Raw genomic sequence first — 25,666 nt, forward strand, 5'->3', positions numbered from 1 at the left:
ATGCATGTCCCTTATAAGCAGATGTTTTATTGTGCAATGAACATCTTTTATGAACCCGAGTCCTATTGCATGCATGTATCAAACAGTGAGGAGAGCACTGAACAGAGACTAAACTAGAGATCATTTATTTGGAAAATGGAATCACTATGCACACAGACGTTATCAGAAAATCAATAATGGCCCTTATAAGGAACAAGCTCCAACTTTCTCTTCTTTCTCTGATCCATCTGTTTTCTAAAAAATCCAGCCTACATAGAAATTGGATTAAGCTTTTTAAGCGGTGATTTTCAGGTACATTTATACTCCAGACTGAAAATTCAGATTCTCACCCTTATGTTTCCGTCATGACCTTTCCAATGAGGCTAAATATGAACTTATATTTCTCCTTTCTATTTTGCAGGGTTCTTTTGAAGTCAGAGAAATTACTTTTCCTCCACCACGTAAGCACAATGGCTTTCTACAACGACAGAAAAGAGACTGGGTTATTCCACCAATTAACGTACCGGAGAACTCAAGGGGATCGTTTCCTCAGGAATTAGTACGAGTGAGTATTAAAATGAAGAACTTTATTTTCTGCATTTCCCCAGTAGCCACCAACATTGTGCATTAATAGCGTATAGCAAATTCCCACAGCACTTAAATATCCGCATAGATCTTCCCGATTCCTTAGCCGTTCCAATAATAGCTAATGACACTCCGTGGTTATTTTGTGGGACAAGCGTGTCATGAATGTAATAATAGGGAAAGGAGAATATCAAAAAAAATCATCATTTCCAATAAGTATTGTCAAGGTATGTGCCTATGAGATGTTCTTCAGTGAATGCAGTTGTGTTACAACTATTAACCCCCGCTATCCGGTACGTCATTTCATTAATGCCTTCAGATACAGTAAATAAAATGGCGTAGCTGTGTTCTCTCTGCTTCCTCTAGTCTTTTATTTTCTAGGCAATTGAAATGCAAAGTAAATGTAAAAGTATTAGCACTGTACAGCTGCATGGTAACAGCAGTTTATATATAGTGATCCAGTCACTCTACGCAGTATTCAGCTTTATATACAGTAGGTTCTTAAGTCGTTCAGCGCTGACCATGACACCAACAACCCAGTTTGCATTATACAGTTAAACACCAAAAAAATAAAAATAAAAAATAATTTTAAAAAATCCCACAAATATCCGGGAACTGCAGTTAGCCATCACTGGTGCCCATATACCTTCATTAGCTTACTTGTCTGACAGCTGTTCCTCCCGACTAACCCTTACTCAGCCAAGCATGCATGTGTTTTCAGTGGGGAGAAGAGAATGAGCCGTTGCCAGACATTTTTATTTATTTCTCTGGCTTATATAGCGCCAACGTATTCCACAGTGTTTTACAGATGTCATCACTCACTGTCCCTAGCAGGGCTCACAGTATAAAACCGTGTTAGTGCTGTCCGGCCGACATAGTTAGCGACTGTATAAAAAGTATCCACCAAATATATAGTCTATAATAAGAACTGTATATTTTCCTCCATTTGCGCAGCTGCTCATGACTGGGTTTTTTTTGTCCTCCAAAAAAATTTGATCAGTAACAGATCTGTTTTAAAAGTACAGGTGCAAAGTGATGCACATTCCTTAAAAAAAAATGCAAATTGCCAACAAAGCAACATTGACGTCATTTTTTATTTTTCTATCGTGCACTGTTTTCTGATAAACTACTGAAAATACTTAATTCTGGTTGCCAGGGTGACATCCAGGGTCATGTATGAATGCATGCATATAATTTCTATTCTCTATTAAATAAACTAATACACAAGTAAAAATAACAGAAACACAATAACAGTTGATATTTTTACATGTAGTCATGGTAACATGAACAAAAATATCCATTGGTTACTATGCTGGCTGCAATCTGGGGACTGAAAATGGCGCGTACTAGAATACTAGAAGAGAAAATATTTATGTTACAAGGTTACATTAACACTCCAGTTATGTTGGTACCGACTACTGGCATAAAGCCATAGTGATATATAGTCTTACGGTCATTGTTCTTATGTTTCCAGGTATAGTCTACATACTGAAGTCAGCATCCATACACACAGTGCTCCATGTTACACTATTAATTCTCTCCAGGACAATCATTAGAAGTTAAAAATATTGTATCGATACGGGGGTTCTGCATCCCCAAAAATGGTAACATAACATGCCATAGCCATTTTTTGATTTTTTTTTTTTTTTAGTTTTCCGTTCAGAGAGCCATATGTAGGCTTAATATTTATGGGTACAAATTGTACTTTGTAATGACACCAATAAAAAAATCAGAATGCGTTGGAATTAAAGTAAAACTGCATTTGCGTGATATTCTATCGGCTTCCTTTTTATAGAGTTCACTTTGCAGCCAAAATGACAAGTTACATGCATTCTGTGGGTCAGTATGACTACGGAAATACCAAATTTCTATATATTTTTATCGGAAAATGGCTAAAGGGAGTCTGACAGCCCGACATTCAAGGTAACTTGTAGAGGTGATTCTACTGTTTCCAGATATATCTCTGCTATTCAGCTTTGGAACACCATTTCCATGTAAACTACTGCCTTATTCCTATGCATTTGATGGGGAAAGTGCTTTACCTGGGAATCTAGGCCTGAGATTGAAGCCCAGGCAAGTTAAGATATGCCCCCAGATCACACACCCCTCATTTGAATATGAATAAAGCATCATTTCACATGAAATTGGGGCTCCAAAGCTGAATAAAAGAGACATGTTTGGAAACTGTAAAATCACCTCTACAAGGTGCTGGAATTAGTTTTATAGCAAATTTACCGGTAGCATCCTCCTTTTAAAGAGAAATAAGAAGTAGCATAGATAAAGACAATCTTTAGATATAAAAGTCATATTTGATGTCTAGTGGTAAATCATTTTTTTATAATATTGATACATTGTCTCAGATGTAACTCAGTGGAGATTATAAAGCCAAATACACCAGAATTCTAGATTAATTCATTATGTGCGTTCATTATGAGGCCAGACATTGTCGAAAAGCTGCATTTTTAGAGCAAGATTTTTCTGTGTTTTCTTTGAACCAAGAGTGGTTTCAAGGGGAATGGGTATTATATGGTGAAACTCTTATACTTATCCCTTCAGCTAAATCCACTCCTGACAAAGTATGCAGCATTTCCACAATGCGTGGCCTCAGCCTTAGACATTTTTACCAAAGTGGGGCATAACTTTTCAGGAAAAGGGATTGGTCTTTCGAAAGGAGGTGGACTTAAAGGGATTGTCCCATCTCATGGATCCTATTTATACTGGTAGTTTATTCAAATTGAAGACTTTTCTTAAATATATTGCTTTAGAAATTCTGCTTTGTTCTCCTGCTCTGTGACTTTATTCCTCCCATTGTTTACACAGTGTTGCTATAACCACAGACCTGTGAGATAGGACAAGTGACGTCACTTACTCAGTGCTCAACAGGACAATCGTTCAACTAATTGCAGTTAGCTGATAAAACCCGGTCTGTTATCTCTCTATGTAAACACACAAATAACACTGAGTTCATTCTGTACAAGCATCTGCATATTATCTGACCTGCAGAAGTGTTTTGAGACTTCTCAGGCCCTTAGGAAGGGGGAGGATAAATACAGGAAGTGAGAAGAAAAGACTTTAAAAAGACTGCATAAAAACTGAGATGGGAAAACCCCTTTTAGATTTGAGAATGTGCACCACGATTGTGTCAAATAGTTAAAAAAAAAATGCCAGGTAAGCATCACTGGTGTTCATCAAGGTTCTCATTTTTTATAACTTCTCTCTTACCTCTACCAGTTGAAGTGAAAAAAACATCTACCATGTTGTATATGCTGCAGTGTCAGATATTGTTCTTATGTTTTGGTTTATTTTCTCTTCTATCTGAATATTTACACTAATATATCTCTTGTCGTTTACAGATCAGGTCAGATCGTGATAAAAGCCTTTCCTTGCGATACAGTGTGACTGGTCCCGGAGCTGACCAACCACCCATTGGCGTGTTCATTATCAGTCCTATTTCAGGGCAACTCTCTGTAACAAAGCCTTTGGATCGGGAACAGATTGCAGTTTTTCATGTAAGAATCCCTCAGAATATGTCAAATGTAGCAATATTTATGCTTGATACTAGATAAAGTAGCTAGCCTTGGATTTACACATAGAATATGCTTCCTGTCTTCACCATTCATTAGTTACAGGTCAGCCTTCTTAGTTTCCATTGCCTAGTTTGGATTTTTGAGGTTGGACATACAGATGTATCAGAGCCGAATAAAGACATAAAGAGACATTGGTAAACATGGGTCATCCAAAACTATTATTAGAACAAACCTAAGCCAAGTATTTCGCTGAAGAGGCTATTTTTGCTATTGCGCCCTAGTTAGTGCATCTCCACCATTACTTATTTAAAGGGGAAATCCAATCCTAAATCATTTGTTTGACTTGTCATATAAACATGATTTTTATGGTAGGATCGGTCAGTGGAAATCTTGCTTTCAACGTTTGGAGCTAAGTGCAATTGATTTTCTGGAGCTAGGAAATCTTTTAAATCTATATGACATGTTAGAAAAATGATTTAGGTTGAATTTTCCATTTAAGAACATATGAGTAAAGCATAGGATTCTTAAAATAGAAAATGTATACATGTCCTCGCTGCCAAGACAAGATCCACGGGTGAATGAGAAATTTCAGGTTAGTGGGTGAAGCCATGAATATTATTTCTATGGATGACTGTTGTCACAGAACTACAAGATCCACTTGCCTCATCTTGTGTATAGTTGTTTCAGACTTGTTAAGGGGCAAATAAAAGAAGCATTACTCACTTACCCCCTGCTGCTATTGTTCTGAAGCCTCTTCCCTGTACTTACTGATCACTCTTGACATGCAAGAAATGTTTAGCCGGTCACTGTCTACAATGGGTTCCCACCTCGGTCTGTGAGCGATATTTCTTGTGTACCAAGAGAGCCTGGTATAGTAGAGCGATGCAGGGTGTCTAGGAACTTCAGTGATGGAGAAGATCAGGGAGGTGGGCAATGCTATTTTATTTTTTTAACCCATTCTTTCTTCTCTTATTAAATGTTATACTACTGAACAGCCCCCTAATGGTGCCCATAGTCACAAGAGCAAATTGGTTGAACCTACCAACTGGTGAACTATCAACTATCCTGTGTAAATAGAAGTATGTCAACTTTTCCCCAGTAGAGGATATTGGTAAAAAAAATGAACTGGGCAATTGGGAGGGGGAGTCCAGAGCAACTGCTAATGAAGATGTCCGGTCACATTAAGGGATGTTGTAGAGGCCTTGGCTGTGTAAAGTAGGACCTGGGAGTAGGGTTGAGCCGATCTTGAGATTTCAGGATCGATTTTAAAATCCAATTTCCGATCATTTTCCAGCCGACCCTGATCATGAAACTTGCTCAATTGCCAATCGGGATCCGATCTTTCCCGATCGCTCAACCATAGTCAATGCTTCTCTATGGGAAAAGTCACTTTTAGGGTTGAGCTGATCTTGAGATTTCAAAATCCGATTTCTGATCATTTTCCAGCCAATCCCGATCAAGAAATTTGCTCAATTGCCAATCGAGATCCGATCTTTCTCGATCGCTCAACCCTAGTCAATGCTTCTCTATGGGGAAAAGTCACTTTTAGGGTTGAGCCGATCTTGAGATTTCAAAATCAGATTTTCGATCATTTTCCAGCCAATCCCGATCGCAATCATGAAACTTGCTCCATTGCAGATCGGGATCTGATCTTTTCCAATCCTGATCGCTCAACCCTATTTGGGAGTTAAACTAGGCACAAGACATTGACAAGTTTCTTGTATCGGCCATTGTTCCTTATATCAGCCATTGTCCCTTGTGCCATTTTATCATAACACATCACAAAAATTGTGCCAGTATAAAAAATAATAAAAAGCAGCAGCTGCCAATTTCGCTTTCCCAGAACTCTGTCCGCTGGAAAACAATTGTTATTTAACCAAGCCAAGGAATTTTCTAGTGTCAGCAAGGCTGTGCTAATACAGAGTTCACATTACCCACTTTCTTCCATTGCTTCCAATCATATGTCATTTACTTTAAATTGACACTGGATCTACTATTGATTATATTCTTGAGCAGCAAGTGTGAAAAATGAAGCTGTGACATCAACCATCACACCTATGAGAGCAGTCAGTCTTCAGCCACCGTGAATTATATATTGCATACATGTTCCCGCTTTCTCTTCCAATTTCTCATCACCCTCTTGTTTCCGCGCATTGTTTTTTTATCATAAAATCCGCTCATGTAGTGATCATACCGAGCACAAAATGACAATGCAATAGAATACAGCATAGAGGGAAAGATTTGTTCTGAGCATCTGTTATTCAGTCCTGTAGTTACTGTGCTTGAATTGACAGCAGATTCACTGATATTTCTAAATAACTCATCTGGGACAGGATATAGCAGCGTAGCACCGGGACAGCCATACACACGGTGTAATCTTCTGCATCATATTTCTACCGAGAACTACCATATAAAATTGTTTTTTGCAGCTGAGGGCACACGCAGTAGATGTAAATGGAAACCAGGTGGAAAATCCCATAGACATAGTGATCAATGTCATAGATATGAATGACAACAGACCGGAATTCCTGCACCAAATTTGGAACGGGAGCATTTCTGAAGGATCAAAGCCAGGTAAAAAAAAATAAAAAAATTCCTTTTTATATATTTCAATCTATTTCATTTTTCTGGTTCAGAACCAAATTCAGCAACATGATTAAATACTGAATAAAATAAAGATTGTGTGTATTTTAATTTGTATTTTATTTTCATTTTACTATTGCATTGTGTATCATTTGCTATAAAACATTTTCCAAAGAAAGCCGCTTACTATTTCTTCAGCAACCTTCATATAGTGCAAACTCTTTTTCCTTCTCACAGAGGACTGTCAAAAAGTCTGTCTGGTATTCTGTGAGTGTTATCTCTGTTGTCCTAATTGTTCATAAAAACTAATTTTTGCAGAATTATCACTCTGATATCATTTCAGATTACATGAGTGTCTATGAGCATTTAGGACAACAGAGATAACACTCACAGAATACATTTTAAGGCACCTTCTTAGACACTGTGAGATAGAGAAAGAGCAGCTTTCACGGCCGCAAAATAACGCGGCGTATACGATCCAGGCTCCCATTGAAATCAATGGGAGCTTTTACGGCGCTCAAAGTCTCACACGCCGTATACGTGCCACATCACGCGGCACGTTACTCTGTGTGAATGGACCCTACGAGCAAATGAAAGCTGCAGAAGAAAAAGAAAGAAGGTTTCTCAATAATAACCCTCTTTGAAAAATGTTTGCTACCCAATGATATATAATGCAATATTAAAAAATGACCACAAAGTTGTACATAATCTTTAAGTATAAATGTTATATATAGTTTTCAGAGATCCACACCCAGTTTTCCACACCCACCATGAGTACAATGGCATCAATGATGAAAGTAGCATTTGTCTAAACTTTATTGATTGCCACAACAGCCAGGTGGAGGTTCGGGGTGGTCTTGATCACCAGACAAGCCAGGACCTTGTTCACAGTAATGATTAGAGCCAGCAGCGGCAAGGTTGACAAACACATTTTTTTTAATTTAGTTTTAACTCTTTTAGTCTCTCTCCTCCCCTGTCTCCATCAAACAGACATTCTTCTGTGAGTGGTCACAGGATTTTATAGACACTGACAGGATGGCAGCATGGTAGATGCATAGGGGGAGTTAAGGAGATGAGAAACATGTGCAAAAGATGTGAATACTTTATTATTAGCATCATGGAGGGGAAACTGCATGCTTTAAAAAGCATGCATGGGTTTAAAAAAAAACGCATTCATCTTTTTAAAAACCTGTTTGGCTTGTTTTTTTGAGGAAAACCTAAATATATTTATATTTATTTATAGGTAAAAACATATCCAGAGATACACACGTTTGTGTATATACAGTATTTACCGTACATTTATAAGCTGTATATACAGTAGATGTGTGTGTGTATATATATATACTGGGCTTGAATATAAAACTGCTTTGAGATGCATTAGGCGGATGCTGGGAGGGGCTGCCTGGTAACGCACTGACACTCCCACAACCAGGAAGTATCGAATGAGCCTGAAAGTACAAGGAATGGTACAATTGGTCCAAACATGCATAAAGGCACTCAGTTATGTTTATTCATTCATATAACAAGAATTCCCTGCCTTTAGTCACATCTTAGTCCTGGAAAACCCCTTCAAAAGACCTGAGAACTGAATTATTATAAATCCTGTTCTGTGGCTTACTGTATGGACTTTAAAGCTGAAAAATAGAAACTTGTGCCAAATAGACATTTAGTATTTACCATTCTACCAGGTTTTACTCTTCTCTGGTACGTTATACATAGTGTATTTTTTATTGTTGTCAAGTTATTTGGTGCACAAAAGAAAGACAGACAATTAGGTAGTCAGAGAGAGATAGATAGAGATAGATAGATAGATAGATAGATAGATAGATAGATAGATAGATGGATAGATTAATAGAGATAAATAGATGATAGATAGATAGATAGATAGATAGATAGATAGATAGATAGATAGATAGATAGATGATAGATAGATAGATAGATAGATAGATAGATAGATAGATTAATAGAGATAGATAGATAGATAGATAGATAGATAGATAGATAGATAGATGGATAGATTAATAGAGATAAATAGATGATAGATAGATAGATAGATAGATAGATAGATAGATAGATAGATAGATAGATAGATTAATAGAGATAGATAGATAGATAGATAGATAGATAGATAGATAGAAACTTTACTTTCCCTTTAGCATTTCACAATATCTATCTATATATCTATCCAATAGAACAGGAAGCCCTTCAAAATCTCCATGAAAGCAAATGAACTTTATTAGTTTATGTGCAACAGGACTTTTCTGAAGAAAACATCCGACTACCAGGACCAAATTATTTCCCATTGGCTAATAAAGTCCACTTGTTTTCATGGATATTTTGAAGGGCTTCCTGTTTTATTGGATAGATAGATAGATAGATAGATAGATAGATAGATAGATAGGTTTAACCTTCCTCATCCAGAGCTTGACTGAGAAGCATTTCCCGTGTGTGGAAAGGAATAATAGATCATCTGGGGCAGTGAATATATTTGCTTTTCTTTTTTACCATTATAAATCCCTATAAAAGTACCCGTACTTGCAGAAAGAACCCTCTAGGCCAGTGATGGCGAACCTTTTAGGGACGGAGTGCCCAAACTGCAACCTAAAACCCACTAAATTATTGCAAAGTGCCAACACATCAATTGAACCTTAATACTGTGCGGATCCACAAGTGCAGACAATTACAGACCCGCAAAATACAGTCGTGTGAATGGCGCTTTACAGAGCTATCAATTATAGAAACAACTTTGTACTGCATTTGGTATAATTTTGAACAATTAATGTTCACTATTTACATCGCACAGATCTGTTTTATAGTGACCACGTAATGTTATTATGTCTGCTATAAAACCAATACTGTGTGATATAAATAGTGAAGGGCCCCTACTCAGTACAATCAGCTCCACAGTTACCCCCACACAGTACAATCAGCTCCACAGTGACCCCCACACAGTACAATCAGCTCCACAGTTACCCCCACAAAGTACAATCAGCTCCACAGTTGCCCCCACACAGTACAATTCACTCCACAGTGGCCTCCACACAGTACAATCTGCTCCACAGTGGCCCCCACACAGTACAATCTGCTCCACAGTGGCCCCCAGACAGTATGATCTGTGCCACAGATGGGTGCCCACAGAGAGGGCTCTGAGTGCCACCTCTGGCATCCGTGCAATAGGTTCGTCATCACTGCTATAGGCTATGTCCCCACTTGAGGAAAAGCAGCAGTACCACATTACCAGCAAAGTGAATGACATTTTGGTTAATCTTATTCACATATTGTATGGAAAAAAAAAACTGCAGAAAGTCGACTATTTTACAAACTGAAACAGCCTTAAAGGAGATTTCCAGGATTTTGTTGATATTTCCTTAGCTATCCTGTTCTCAGCAGTTGTCAGGGACAGAGTTAACACAGAAAACAAGTCACAATAACAGCTACGTTCACTGTGTAGTGAAGTAGATGGGAGCTGAGCTGCAGTAACACTGCTCTGCCACGGCACTTTGGATGGCGCTGTGTTCTTCATATCCATACACTGGGGGGATTTATCAAAGCATCTACACTGTTTTTTTGGTGTAGATGGTTGTTAATGTGGTGCATCTTTGTACACAGCCATTTGATGCACCACTTCCCCAGTTTTGTGCCTCTCTCTGCATTTTTTTTTACGAATGTGGGTGACATGAGATATATTGGACATCTACACTAGTTCCTGACTGGAACCTCGTGATAATTCAGACACAACTCACTCCAGTCAAGGGTCTTCATTACAATTGAATTGGAAAGCTTTATTGCAACTGGAGTGGGAAACTGAATAGCTGATCATTTGGGGTGCCGAGTGTTGGACCAATCTGATATTGATGACTATGCTAAGGAAGGGTCATCAGTATCAAATGCTTGAACATCCCCTTTTAGTTTTGGGCCTACTGCTCTAGGTTGACTTGTCATAAATGATATATATGACAGTTTTATGATCCATAATATTATCCCGTCACATTGATTGACTTGCTAGGCCCATTTTACAATGTATCTTGTCAGAAAGAGCTACAAATGTGTTTGTAAGCAATATACTGCTGCCAGCTTTTTTTTTCTTTGGTTTAGATTTGACTTTTCTCAGGCCTGTAATTTTCATTTAGAGTCATTTGATGAACCAGAATTATCAATCATGACAACATCACAATTCCTACTCTCACATACTTCAGTGTGTTGGCAGGTGATAACATAAGAGCCACTTGCTAATTATATTCTTCAGGGATAATGTCGCCTTCCACTAGTTAAAAAAATAACAGGGTTACACTTCGAATGTAAAAACTATGCCAGTGTGAAAAAAAATCTCCATTTGATACTACTTTGGGCTGTCCTTATCAGATTGGAGAAACTTCTGTTTAGCATTTTCTAGATTCCTGAATGACAAATCTACTTAGTTGGGCTGTTACAACCTTCTGACTCCATATCCATGTAACAAGTTATGTTATTTAAAGGAATCCTATCATTCAATCACAATTTTCTTCTCCTACCTTTTGTTGTCTTTTCCGCGCCGCCATTCGCTTGAAAATCCGTTTTTTGTTGGTATGTAAATGAGTTCTCTCGCAGCACTGGGGGAGGGCCTCAGCGCTCAAACAGCACTAGGGGCGTCTCCAATGCTGTGAGAGAAATCTCCACCGCCACCTCCATCTTCTTCAGCAACGTCCTCTTCACGTGTCTTCTTCCGGCTCAAGCTTCAGACTTCTAGGCCTCCGGCCTAAGGCAAGCCGACTGTGCATGCCGGCCCGCAACGAGAAAATGGCCGCTTACAATACCGGGTAAGCGACCATTTTTCTTGTGGCCGCGGGCATGCGCAGTTGGCTTTGCCCGAGGCCTAGAAGTTACAAGCCAGAAGAAGAAGACGCAGTGAAGACCTCGTTCCAGAAGAAGATGGAGGCGGCGCTGGAGAGTATTCTGGCAGCATTGGGGTGCCCCCAGTGCTGCGAAAGAACTCATTTACATACTGACAAAAAAACGGATTTTCAAGCGAACGGCAGCGCGGAGAAGACAAAGAAAGGTAGGAGAAGAATAGCCTTTCTTAAGGCTATTCCAACGTGTTAATGAGAAAAAAATTATGAATGAATGATAGGATTCCTTTAATGCAGCATACGTCTTTAATGATGGCCATATTGGCTGTCACGTATGCCTCTGAGAAACTTAATTGTATAGAATTTTTAATTGCCTGTATATAGGTCGTAAAGGAACTTGTATTTCACTGTATTGTATGACTACTCTGTTTTTTTTTACTTCAAATATCCTTTAGGATCCTACGTTATGACGCTGACCGCTATTGATGGAGATGATGCCAAACAACCCAACGGCATGCTAAGATATAAAATCCTGTCCCAGACTCCAGATACCCCTTCCTCAAACATGTTTACAATCAACAATGAGACAGGAGATATCATCACTCTGGCAGCAGGACTTGATCGGGAGGTAAAAATAATGAAATAAAGTCATATTTCATAAATTAGATTGCCAGACTAGCCTTGTCCACTTTCCCACTGCAAAAAGCCACAGACACTTTGCTTAAAGAAGTCCAAATAATTACAAAAGTTGTTTTGCTATTTTTTCATGTTAAAATTCTGCCAATCAGGATTTGAGGAATCTCCCCCAGTGTATGCCAGTATATCATATTGTGTGATTAGCCAAGACCACCTATAAATTGTTGGGGATATTCAACATGAAGCAAATATCCCAAATATTTTTATACATTTATTTACTTAATATTGAATTCTTATTTCATTAGTTGTTGATACCTGAATTAAACAAGTATATTAAGTTGATAAATGTATCATATAAAAATGTTGGAAATTTTTGCTTTGTGTTGAATATCCTTTTCCTTTCTTTTCTCTTATAAAAATTGATACATTAACTCAGCTGTCTTGCTCCAGTGTCATTCATGCTCAACTCTGGTTAAGGCCATGTTCACACTTTTGGTATTCCATTGACATTCCATCAGCAATGTTTAATACTCCATTTGAATGCTATGGAAAATATCTCTAGAATAAGGAATTCCCTGCAGATTTTAAAAACCATAACATTTTTTACTCCATTCTTCTGGGTTGTTTCCAGTACAAAAGGGAGCAATCCCCTTCTCCGTGTTGGCTTGTGACTAGTAACATTCTTGTGGTGGAGGCTGGCTAGTGACATACTGTGTGGTTAAGTGCCAGAGCTATGCCAGACCCCTTTTACCATCCATCACAACTAAAGCAGTGATAGATATGTTTTTATTTATTTATATTTTTGAAAGCCCGAGATCATGCTTTCTGTTACCCATATGCCAAAAAGTGGGGAGTGCCACACTAAAAATGTGCACAAGGATACAAGCCCTCTCGTAAAAGAAAAAAAATCCCAACCTCCTCAACTTCCAGAACCCGTAGGCCCTAAAAGGGTTGGGGACTATAGTCTCCCCTCACTGAAGCACTCCCCCAACTTACTCCTGACCTCCACATGGGCTCTCACCCCAGTGTACTACCAGGAGCCTACAACTAGGTGCACCCACCTCGATCAAAGCAGTGGTCCACAGGGAAGGAGGGAAACTAATGGGCACACAACTCTTCCCGCTAGACCTCAGGAGGGTCCCAAAAGGGCATCCGCATTCCTGAATCCAAGCTTCCCTTAATGTAGTGATAGAGATTTTGCACTAAACCATACTGCCAGCACCTTTCATAGAATATAGCAAAAAAAAAAAAACAAAAAAAACTTGATAGTCTTCAGTAGTTGCTACCTTTTTAATGGCTAACTAATAATGATGATAGATTACAACATTTCGGAACTCTCGGCTCCTTTCTCAAGTAAATTTAAAAACCATTTCTGAAGGATGCATATTTATGTACAAAAGGACACATAGGGATAGAATTCTAGGAGGAAGGGGGGAAAGAGGGTTATTAGTTATTGGTAGAAACAATTCCAGTCTCTTCCTTGTTCCCTGCTTCAAACACTGGAGAAGAGGTTAAATCTGTCACATGGTTTTATGGCATCTTACAGAAATCACTGACCTGAGACCCTGAGAACTCATAAGAACCTGGAATTGTTTACATTGTTTCTACCAATAACTAATAACCCTCTACCCCCCTTCCTCCTAGAATTCTATCCCTATGTGTCCTTTTGTATATAAATATGCATCTTTCAGAAATGGTTTTTAAATTTACTTGAGAAAGGAGCCGAGAGTTCCGAAACGTTGTAATCTGTCAACATATGGATATGAGCTCCGTCTCTGTGCTGGGTTTGCAGTGAGACTGTGTCTTGCAGTGGGACTTAGGGACACCGACACTATACAAGTAATGTTCTCAATTTTAATTTCCAGTGCACTGAAACAACTTTTTATCTGCCTGGACAACCACCCACATACTTTACTGTTGAATGAGGGCATACTGAAGTACGATTGTATATATATTGTTCTGTCCTTATTCTACAACTTGACCTTTGTGTTCTTCATTCCCTTTGATCTTGCTTTTTTCTCCCCTTTTTTCTTCTTTTGTAATGTTTTTTTTTTTACTCCTCCCTTAGTAAGAACACATTGCACTTCTCTTTAGTGAAATATAACACATGTGACTTAAAGGTGATATCAGCAGTAATAATTGTGTAATTGAATAGAAAAATAACAAGCCTTCAGGGCCCGAAGGTCCTCTCCGAGAAACACGATTACCGCTTTCTATTTGGTTGAAAGCCGAATTGTCTCAACTGAATTTATTCCGGCAGATATTTTCACAAGGTTATAGCTGTGTTGTATACATGCTCCATAAAAGCAGAAAGCCTAGCAGGTATCATCATGGCACAGTGATTAAACATGTTAAGGCAGCTGGTATTCCTGGCATTAAACGTCATAACTCAGCATGGTAATGATACACAATTTAAGCAGTATCGCACTGTTCTTTTAAGATGCCGACACAATCTTAACACAATTACTGATGCTATTTTATGTCTTGTAGAAAGTGCAACGATATACATTAATAATTCAAGCCACAGACATGGAAGGAAACCCAACATATGGTCTCTCAAACACAGCAACTGCTGTCATTTCTGTGACAGATGTCAATGACAACCCTCCTGAGTTCACGTCAGTGACTGTAAGTATAGATTAGAAGTACTCGAGAATTACCAATATGAGGCCAAGACAAAGTTATAATCTCTTTATCAGCCTGGAAAGCATGCAAAAAAGTTCCAGTTTTGTGCTATTTTGGAAGAGAGAAAAGTCTAATATGTAACAAGTCTTTATTAAGAAATAACTTTCTAAGGCTCCATTCAGATCATGTTTTTTATATCCATTTAGCAGATCTGTTTTATGCATGCCAACAATAGATGCAAACGGGTGGCTATCTATTTACAGACAGATCAATGTTCTTAAAAAAAAAAAAAAAAAATTTTTTTGGACTTAGTATACAAAACTTTTATGTAAGATCAAAAACGGTGAGAAACTTTTTTTTTTTTTTAACATTGATCTCTATGTAAATGGTTCTACTAAACAGTAGCAAGTAAAAAAAAATGTGTGCTAAAATGTCATGGTTCTTGCACTAAAAAAAAAAAATGTAACATGCATGCCAATTTTTGATATTTTGGTGACATTCTGGGGTCTTGATGAGCAATTGCTAGTGTTCCATAGAGTTATGGTTTCAGCTCATAATGGTACCAGCTTACAATGGTTGTTCAAAAAAACTACCGTAATAATAAGTAATAAGTTTTGCATCTCAGCCAAAGTACTTTGTTCAGATTAATACTGTTTTTTTCTTCCTTACAATGTCCTCTATGCTTCTCTTTAGTGAGAGATTGAGTAGGAATGTGTTATAGAGCAGAATGTCCATTTTTTGGCATCCGCGGTGTATAGGAGACGTCATAACAGCTTTTATGCAGAGATGAAAACTGCTAATAAATGTAGACTAGAAGTCATATAACGGCCAGGAGTAATGTTACTCCTCATTTACAGACATGGCAGCTTATTATGAAAAGTCATCTAAAAACATTAAGGCTAGGTTCACACTAGCATAGGGTCTCCGTCCTTCGGGTCTGCATGGAGCCCCAAAAGACAGAAATATTGTCCACTTTAAAAAGACTGTAATGGGGTCCGCCACATTTCCACCCAGTTTCCTGCTAAACTCCACCCGTTTGTCTGGTAAGAGTGAAATGTCGTATAATAGTTAATCATTATGGGTCTTGGCACAAAAACTGCATGTGTGACTTCAGCCTTAAAACATTTGTGACTTAGGAATGTTGCAGCCTTTTCCTTGTGCCGATAACGCCACCTTCATTGGTCACATGGTATAGCTGCAGCTCAGTCCCAATCAAGTGAATGGGGCTGAGCCTCTATATGAAGCACAGTCCTTACACTATGTACAGTGGTGTGCTTGAGATTCACTGAAATGGCAATAGCGATCACTCAAATACTGTCACCTCTTCAACAAGCTAATGGATAGGGTACTGGATGTGGAACTGCCAGTGATCTGATATTGATGACCTAACCCAAGGTCACGCCATCAATATTTAAGATCTGGAGAACCCATTTAAAAGGGTTGCCCAGGACTTTCATTTGATGGCCTCAGCATTCACTGTTCATTAGATCCTTAGCAATTTATAGTTTGTTGCTAAGGAGCAACTAATGGCATTTTAAAGAGCGTTTTGGAAGACTCGAAACTGCACCTTAATGGTCGGAAACCTTATAAAGCGGCTTAGTTAGCCTTGTGATATAAATTTCTGGTTGCTCGCGATTCTATCAGTACATTTTTAAACACATATTTTATGTTTCTTTCGCTTTCTTTCAGAAATACTCCTATTTTTTAGCTATTCACGTGACATTACTCTGTTGTACAAATTGTACAGAAATAATGCTCGTGAAGGAAATCCCCCTGAAGGTGCTGATACTTCATATTGTAGTCATAGGGATATGGGCATGAAGAGAAGGTAGTTCCATTACGTGGGCTTTTCACACTTTGTCAAGCCAGATTTATTTGGCTGCGATATCTCGTATACTGTAAACTTGATATTACCCATACCAGCACATCTGTGCTTCCATACTGCAGACATGCTAGACTACACTACTAATTTGACGAACACATGAGAACAAAATCACTGTCCTAAATAGCTCATCGCATTGAAAGCTATACTTGGAGTGCTACAGAGACGGAGAGATAAAGTGGTTTGCAGTCCTTGCCCTAGAGGATAAGTGCATTTAGAGTATGGCGGGCAGGCATGATACGGCGCACCTAACGCTTGCTTGTCATTACACACCGCTCATACAGATACAGAGAGGAGATGATCGGATGATTCTCTAATGCTAATGTGCCCTCTTTCTTAGACAGTGATGCCTTTATTCAGCCCTATAGCAAACTTCAATCGGCCTTCATCCACTTATTAAGGTTATCGCACTATTAAGAATTCTGAATTTTTCATCAAATTGAAATCCAGTCTCTAAAGTAGTATTAAGTGAATTTTCACATTGACAGATCTCCTAGAATTCCCTCATTTGTTAATTATAGAGGAATGAAAACCTGTGAAGTAGTTTTTCCCCATATTCCTTATGGAGCGGCAAATCTGAATGTATTGGAGTTGTATTACATTCAGCAGTGGAAGATACACAGTAAGAAAATGGAGTAGATTGGTAAAATCTATACATGAATGCGGAAGAAAGGATTGTAACGGCTGGCCCATAATATTCTACCTTCTCTTATAGTGAAATATTGGATGTTTGTGATGACTTAGGTAGGGTTCACACTACCATTGGTGTCCACATCATAACGGACACAAACAGACAGTAAGAGATGGCTATCAGTTACTGTCCGTTATATGTTTGTTGCCCATAGACTTCAATGTTAAAAAAAATTACGGACACTTGCTGTTTATTTTTTCAAATGGACAGAAAAGTCCTGCATGTAGGATTTTTTTGTCCGCTTGAAAAAACAGACATGGTTGTAAACGGACACTAAAGGACACAAGATAAAATTTCATTGAAATGAATGGAAATTGCAAACGGACCAGCGAGTGTCCGTTGCTAAAATCTTGTACAGACAACAGCCACAGATACTGCTGAGCGGACACCAACGGCAGTGTGAACGTCCCCTTAAATAGCTGTCCATTGGGTCTTGAAATTTTCCACATTTCCCTTCTTGAATTATTTTCTGTTTGAGCTTATGGTTCTTGTTTCAGGCCCACTAAAGAAAAAAAACTACAAAAAGTCCACAGCCAATGCTCCAATAATGCATGTATAAAACAAATTCCAAATGCAGGGATATGGTCCCCAGGGCACAGACTTATAAAGATGTATTCAAAAAAGAAAAAAATATATCCAGCATGTTGAAAAAAAATTGAATTAAAACATAACTTTTAATACGGAAACAATAAAGTCCACTAAAAAAAAAGTTATACAAGACACCAAGCACATGAAAAAATGAATGAAAATCACAGGGACATACCAAACTGACGAGACTAACAGGACGTACTAGACAGCTGACATGTTTCGAGGTGGACGCCTCTTGATAGCGTATTTTTAATGGACTTTATTGTTTCCATGTTAAAAGTTCTGATTTAATTAAAAAAAAAATTCACCTTGCTGGAAAAAAAATACCCCGATACTTGGAATTTTCTGATTTCAATAGCTCAGGTTTATTTGTCCATAGGTGTCTTTCCTGCGGTGTTCCCAGCCATTGTTATAGTTCATGTGACCACCTAACTGATGTATTGTATATGCAATAGATAATTACATATTATCCATAGACAAAAATATTGGATATAAACAGAATGGAGACAAGCCGCTCAGAGCCTATGGAATCCATATGTGGCTAAATACTATAAATAGCGTATTGTGTACTGTGAATTTAGTATCTGCATTCAGAAAGCTACTGCATTTCATGAAACTATAGGGCAACAGATATTCTTCTTCACTTCCCCATGCACGTGCATACTTGGCTTCACTGACTGAGCAGTTAGGATTATTTCATTGGGGGAGAAGCCTTTGCATAAAAGCTGGCGGAAACAAATCTTCTGCATGAACAAAAATGCAGCCTTGCAGTGCTGGAGTCCTGGGTTCGAATCCCGCCAGGAACAACATCTGCAAGGAGTTTGTATGCTCTAGTTAGAGATTCACAAAGTCTCCACAACTTGGAGAAAGCCGGTAAGCTCCTTCCTATATACATCAGGGAGTTGTCTTATCCTGGCAGAAAATACAAGTTCAGACTATTTTCATCCAATGGGCATCTTAATGCTTGCTGCACAGATTATTGTAACATATATGTTACACTATATGAATCAGCTTTAGCCCAAAAGCGAAAGATTCTCTTGCCAAGGGTTAAGAAGAAAGGACACTAAAGTAAAGATGTAACAATTGTAACCTTCCTTTTAGAAAATGTGAAGTTCTGCTTGTTTAAAAGTTTCCAGTGCTGCCGTATAGACAGCAAGACGTAATGGAGGCAGCTCTGTCCCTGAAGATCAGTTCAGAGGGAAAACTTTGGCAAGAAAGTGCCATTGAAAGATCTTAAAGACATTGTTTCTGAAATTTTGTGGTCCGTAGGTATCATAGGCTTCAATACAGACATTGCCTTCTTTGCTTTTTCCCATGATCAGCAACCATTAGGAAGTTGCAGCATGCTGTGTTTCCTGGCAACAGTGACAGTAATGGCCCTTCCTAAAAGACGGCACCATAGGGCTTTATTCAATCTTTAGTGCAGTTTGTCCTAGTCATTGTGAAGTATGAGTGATATATAAAACTTTCTGTACTGTCACCTCCATCTGCCTGACCTCGGCCTCGCCGGTGCCGCACACATGAGCTTTATTATGTGATGGAATTGCATAAATTCACTGGTTTCTCACCAAATAAGTTCAACTTTTTACAGAAACTGAGACGCTTTAAAGATGTTCTATATTATGTCCATAGATAGGGCATCAATCCAAGCAAAACGGCCAATATTTCTTTACTATATGGTCCTAAAGTGAGTTTATTAAATTGTCCTTCTTTTATAGCTTGTTGGAATGAAATGTGTTAAATGCCATCCAGGTGAATCGTACAGGTTCTTTATTTTTCACTTATAATGAAATCCTCCGGCTACCTTCCTTAGTGGCTTCTGGCTATAAACAGGATTTGTAAAAATGAGAAGAGAAAACAACTTCAAGATTTGGCTGTAAAACCTTAGGATTGTGAAATGAACCTACAAAATCATTCTCTCTGAAGTCGCGGTCCTGACTTCCTTGCAGTGCTAATACAATTAACTTGAGGATAAAGATTTCGAGATTTAGATTTGTACCTTTAGAGGACCTGTCACCGCTCCTCATGTGTATGGTCTAGTGAATAACTCTATTGTCTATAACCATAGGCTGCAGGTTTTCTTATCATTCTGTTATTCCTCCTGCATATTTGTGTATGCTGACAACTGGGAGTTCCTGAATCATTCACCTTGTCAAAGGGGTGTGGTCATATGCTATCTAGTATTTTTACCACTAATTGGACAGCAACATTCTGGATGGAGATACACACCCCTCGTGGTTATACCCAATTTTCAATTTATTCATGAATATCTAGGAGATATAACAGAGGACTGCAGAATTCTAAGGAAAGATGATCCAAGATTATTTTATAAAGGATACAGCTATTTACTATAAAATAAGGCTTCACTTAGAGTCTTTGTTAATAGTTATGTAATAGGCTCCTCAGTCCCCTCACATGTATTGTAATTGCCCTCACACACAGTAGTATAGCCCCTTTAGTGCCACACATGTAGTATAATGGACCCACAGTGTACCCACATGCAACATAATGGCCTCCACATTTACAATAATGGCCTCCATATATAATTAAATGGACCCCATGCTCAGTGATGTTTAAGGAGCGAGTGTTAGGCTGCATTCATTACTTACCACCGTGTCGGATTAAGGGTATCATGGGACTGTTTAGAAAATGCAGCCTCCCTTCCATTCACGCCAAAGAGCTCTATGACAAAATAATGTCCCTCCATGCAGTGTAATGTCCCATAGTGGCCCTGAGACGCGGTATAATGTCCCATAGTGGCCCTGAGACACAGTATAATAACCCATAGCAGCCCCTCCATGCAGTATAATGTCCCATAGCAGCCCCTCCATGCAGTATAATGTTCCATAGCAGCCCCTCCACGCAGTATAATGGCCCATAGTGTCCCCGCTACACAGTATAATATCCCATAGAAACTCCTCCACACAGTATAATGTCATATAGTGGCCCCTCCACACAGTATAATGTCATATAGTGGCCCCTCCACACAGTATAATGTCATATAGTGGCCCCTCCACACAGTATAATGTCATATAGTGGCCCCTCCACACAGTATAATGTCATATAGTGGCCCCTCCATGCAGTGTAATGTCCCATAGCAGCCCCTCCACACAGTTTAATGTCCCATAGCAGCCCCTCCATGCAGTGTAATGTCCCATAGAGGCTCCTCCATGCAGTATAATATAGGTGCTGAGGATTTGCAGGTTATTTTTACCATTTGAATACGTATCTAATGCCAGACACTCTATTCACGGTTACTTTATAGGGCTTGCGATTTGGGCTTTTATCTATATTTTATGATGATTATTAGTATGGTTTTATCCTTGATGTGATTTAGTACTGAAGGCGGATTTGCCTGGAGTTCTTTAGTATGTATTGATCACAGAATGAAACCCACTTTTATCCAAGACAGCCCTTTTCAGTTGTGAATCTCATTTGTAACAGAATCCTATTGAATCATCTTTAGATGGTGGCTCCTCCAGATGACATTACAGTGAATTGAATTAACAGCTAGCTTCAGAATGTCTCCCCATTTGTTAGCACTCGCCTCTTCCAACCATATTAAGTGCACCCATAACTAATGTTTTACAGACTAGAACAGACATTGAGGGCCGGTGTGAGGCTTGCTTTTCGTCTTTAATAAAATAAGAAGCCCTCAATCAATAAACCACATCTAATCTGTCTGATCTCTGAGACAGCCAAACAGAAGGAGATGGACTTGATTCTTCCTCCTCTGTCCTTCATTTTTTCTACTTATTTGCTGCACTCGCAGTCAAATCCATTCCACAGCTGGTCTTTTTAAGGGTCACCCAGTTTAAACCACTAAGCTGCTGATTTCAGGGTTTGTAACAAAATCTGCTTTCAAGTTTCAACCCCTTGAGTGCCATGGGGATTATTATTATCCTTCAAAGCTGTAATATCTTAGGCATAGACTTACCACATTGCATTAATGTAAGTTGATGTAGAAAGATTTAGATGTTCTTCTTAGTGATAACATATATACAGATTTTTATGTTCTTCTACAGGTTTTTTTATGTTTCTTTTGTGCACCGGGATAATTCACTAAGTAAAAATAACACAGTAGGTTTCGCTGCAGTCCTATGAAAGACAGGGGTCGTTGTGAGCTGTGTCCAATGCAACTCTGCTACATAATAGCTGGAAGAGCTGCTTCACATGTTGCAGATGTAGAATGTGTTGCAACTGAAAGTCACTTCTGTTTATCAGTCCTGAATGGTGTGTGCGGAAATCCATGTCCTGAATTTCAGTTGCATATATTTCTATAATACAATCTGCTGTGAGTAAAGGAACCCTAAGGCTAAGCCCCCTTAGAAATGCATTGCTTTACAGTACCAGCAAAGGGAATGAGATTCTGACTAATCCCATCCACACATTGTGGGGGAAAAAAAGAAAAAAAAAAATCAGTGGTAAATGCATGTGTTTTTGAAAAACTCAGCATGTTATTTTTACCTGAAGAAACGCAAGCATTTTTTCCATTGATTTAGGCTGAGACCCCACATTGTGGAAAAGCAGCTTTTTTCGTTGTAGAAATTGCTGCGGTTTTTTGAGCCAAAGCCAGGAGTGCATTGAGCAGAAGGAAGAAGTATAAGAACTTTCTATATATTTCCCATTCCTTCTGTAGCCATTCTTGGCTTTGGCTCAAAAAACCGCTACAAAATCTGCAACAACAAAAAACTGCGTTTCCGCAATGTGGGGCCTCAGCCTTAAAAGAGGACCTTTCATGGGTTTGGGCACAGGCAGTTCTATAGACTTATATAAAGATACAAGTAATGTTGAAATGGTTAACTCACCATACAGCTTTGGAGTGCTTCGGAGTGTGAGACCCTGGCTTTGGGACTTGCAAGGCTTGGTTAATCATGAAAGAAGTAGTAGGAGTCTTCTACACCCAGCTTCCATAAAACTTAGCTTTTATTCCATTCACTAGTTAAAAATATAGATTACGGTGCAAAAGAAGAAAAGAAGAAGGATACATCGTGTACAAGCAATAAAAATCGCAGCTCTCAGCTGACGCGTTTCGGGACGTTTATAATCCCTTATTCATAGCATGGTTACAAGAAAATATGCATATTTTCTTGTAGCCATGCTATGAATAAGGGATTATAAACATCAGAAGGGCGTTCCTGACAGTCTGTCAGGAACATCCTTCTCCACAGCAGCACCTATCGCGCTGTACAGTGTGAGCAGAGAGGAACAGACTGTCAGAAACGCCCTTCTGACTGTAAAGAGTTACCGTAGTGGCACCGCTAGCTCTTTACCCGGGGCACAGATAGAGAAAGCCGACAGTGCGCTGAATTCAGCGCACTTTTGGCTTTCCAGTAGTATATAGAACTGCCTGTGCCCCAAACCCATGAAAGGTCCTCTTTAAACAGGAAAGAAAAAACACAGAGAAATACAATACACAAACACAATGTAAAACGCTGCCTAAAAAAATGTATTGTATATCTCCTCTGTATGTAAATGTATTGTATATCTGCTGTGTATGTAAATGTATTGTATATCTGCTGTTTGCACGTTTTTTTTCAGCATTTGTTAGCAATGTTCTGCAATGTATTGGCCTTAGCCTAAGGGTATGTAACAGAGCAGAAAGTGAAGAGGAATTTGAGGCATACTTCTCTACCCTTCGGCCACCTGGATATTGGTTGTCGGTATAATGGGAGCCTGTTGGTTAATGTGCCAGGAGTTTTCCCAGAGTATGTATTAAAGATACAGTACATTGCATACACAGCCTGAAAAGGGCCTAAAAATGTGGCATATACAGTATACTATACCTTATAGCAGCAATTCACGGGTAATGATACTCATGACTGAGCAGAGTTAACATTATGTTGGAACTAGCTTAGGCTAAGGCCCACGTTACATGACATTGAATATGTCTGTCACATCACTGTTTTGAGAATTGACATATCCGTGGTTTTTTTTTTTACTAACCATTTTTCACAATCGTAAAAAAATCTAATATGCTCTATCTTTGTCTGTTGTCATGGAAACACATAGAAATCAATGGCTCTGTTTTTAAGGGCTGTAAAATGGATTGACGTCCGTTTTACGTCCTTTACAAACGGATCAGTGGGTTGGGCCAAAGAAGAAAGACCAATGAAAGTCAATACTGATGCAAAACAGATGACACCCGGCCATCAAAATTAGATCAGAATGGTGTCCGTGATTGTCCACTAGGGCCGTCACAAAGGTCTCTGTCATGTGCCTAAGGACTTAGGGTTGCCCTATATGTACGACAGCCCTAGCACAAAGTCATATATGGCACTACAGGCGTTTATGATGTGTTAAGGGTCAGTTCAGTGTAGTAAACTTGCAAACAATCCTCTTTATATATTAAAGGGCAATGGCACCTTTATTTTAAAGTCAATTTTATGGTTTCATCCAAAAAGTACAAATAGAAGTATATTACATAAATCATAGGCCTTGCCGCTGCACTTATTCTTATTCAAGCCTTATTATACCTTTGTTTCAGATTGGAACGCTTGTAATGATTTATTCATTACATGACAAACGCACTTCTTTCCCCTTGGAACCTGTTTCTTACGCTGCACCACCGCTATACACAATAATCAGCTTCTTCTCTATTTACCTTCCCTTGCATGTGTTTAGAATTTTAAAGCTGTAGATCTGTCTAGTTTTTGACACACGTCGGCATCACCATTTCAGCTTTAAAGTTTCATCCATTTTCAGAGTTTCAATGGAGAATATAAAAGAAATTCTCTTTTGTATAACAAAGCACAACAGCGAAATGGTGAATCACTTCTTTTCATGTCAATGGGATTTATCAGGAAAATTATTAGTAGCGTTATTTATTATCTCCAGCAATTATTCTGTATCCGTAGAGAAAATTTGAGTCACGTGTAGTCTATATCTGTTCATCTTCCTTTTTGACGATTTCTTATGATGGACAATGGAGCTATAGTATAACACATGATAATACTCAGGATCACAATATATCCATATTGTAGATTAGATCTGTTTATTAACTGAAAATGGAGAATATGATAAAAATATTGTACACTTTCTGCATAGACATCATAGAAGGGTTCCTCTACCCATACCTCTCTTTCATAGCCAGGTTTTAGAAGAGCCATTGGACAAGCCCGCTTTGTCTTTCTCAAAAACTTTGTGTTACCTGACATTTCTTCTGTAATATAAACATTTTTTTTTTTAGGAGTCTTCAATAGTTGATACCTTTTTTAATGGATAACTAAATACTAGCTTTCGGGACTACTAAAAAGGTCCCTTCATCAGGCTGGTACCTTTTTAATAGTCCCGATAGCTCGCAATATGTCATCATTTTTAGTATATGTGGAGCAAGGTGGCACTACCAAAAGAAAGTAATAGTCTGGATAGGGGTGAAAAAATTGCTGTATTAGGGTGGTGCTCAAAGTGAAGCAAAGTCCAAAAGGTATATGAATAATAGAAAAAAACTTGGCATTCACCCTATACGTAAAAAATCCAAGCTTTATTGAAGAAGTCCAGGTAGCGTGCTTCCTCCCATTGCATGTGTTTTTACCTGGACTTCTTCAATAAAGCTTGGATTTTTTTACGTATAGGGTGAGTGCCAAGTTTTTTTTTCTATTATTCATATGTCATCATTTTTAGTAGCCATTAAAAAAGGTATCAACTACTGAAGACTCCTCAAAAATAAATTTTTATATTTCATATCCACTGGCTAACACGGTACAAAGATATTTTTCCTTATACATTTCTTCTGTAGTGTAGG

At 38.5% G+C, this 25,666-nt stretch overlaps 1 protein-coding gene across 1 annotated transcript in view; it reads left to right on the forward strand.

The window, feature by feature from the left end:
- The window catches only part of CDH2 (cadherin 2), a 266,906-nt gene that overhangs the window by 197,938 nt on the left and 43,302 nt on the right, over nucleotides 1-25,666 (forward strand). The window contains exons 4-8 of the mRNA XM_075270599.1: nucleotides 401-544; nucleotides 3,918-4,073; nucleotides 6,521-6,665; nucleotides 11,956-12,128; nucleotides 14,627-14,764. Of these exons, the coding sequence (XP_075126700.1) occupies nucleotides 401-544; nucleotides 3,918-4,073; nucleotides 6,521-6,665; nucleotides 11,956-12,128; nucleotides 14,627-14,764 (756 nt within the window). The remainder of the gene's footprint in view (nucleotides 1-400; nucleotides 545-3,917; nucleotides 4,074-6,520; nucleotides 6,666-11,955; nucleotides 12,129-14,626; nucleotides 14,765-25,666) is intronic.

This window comes from Leptodactylus fuscus, chromosome 4 (genome assembly GCF_031893055.1).
Source record: "Leptodactylus fuscus isolate aLepFus1 chromosome 4, aLepFus1.hap2, whole genome shotgun sequence".
Lineage (NCBI taxonomy): Eukaryota > Metazoa > Chordata > Amphibia > Anura > Leptodactylidae > Leptodactylus > Leptodactylus fuscus.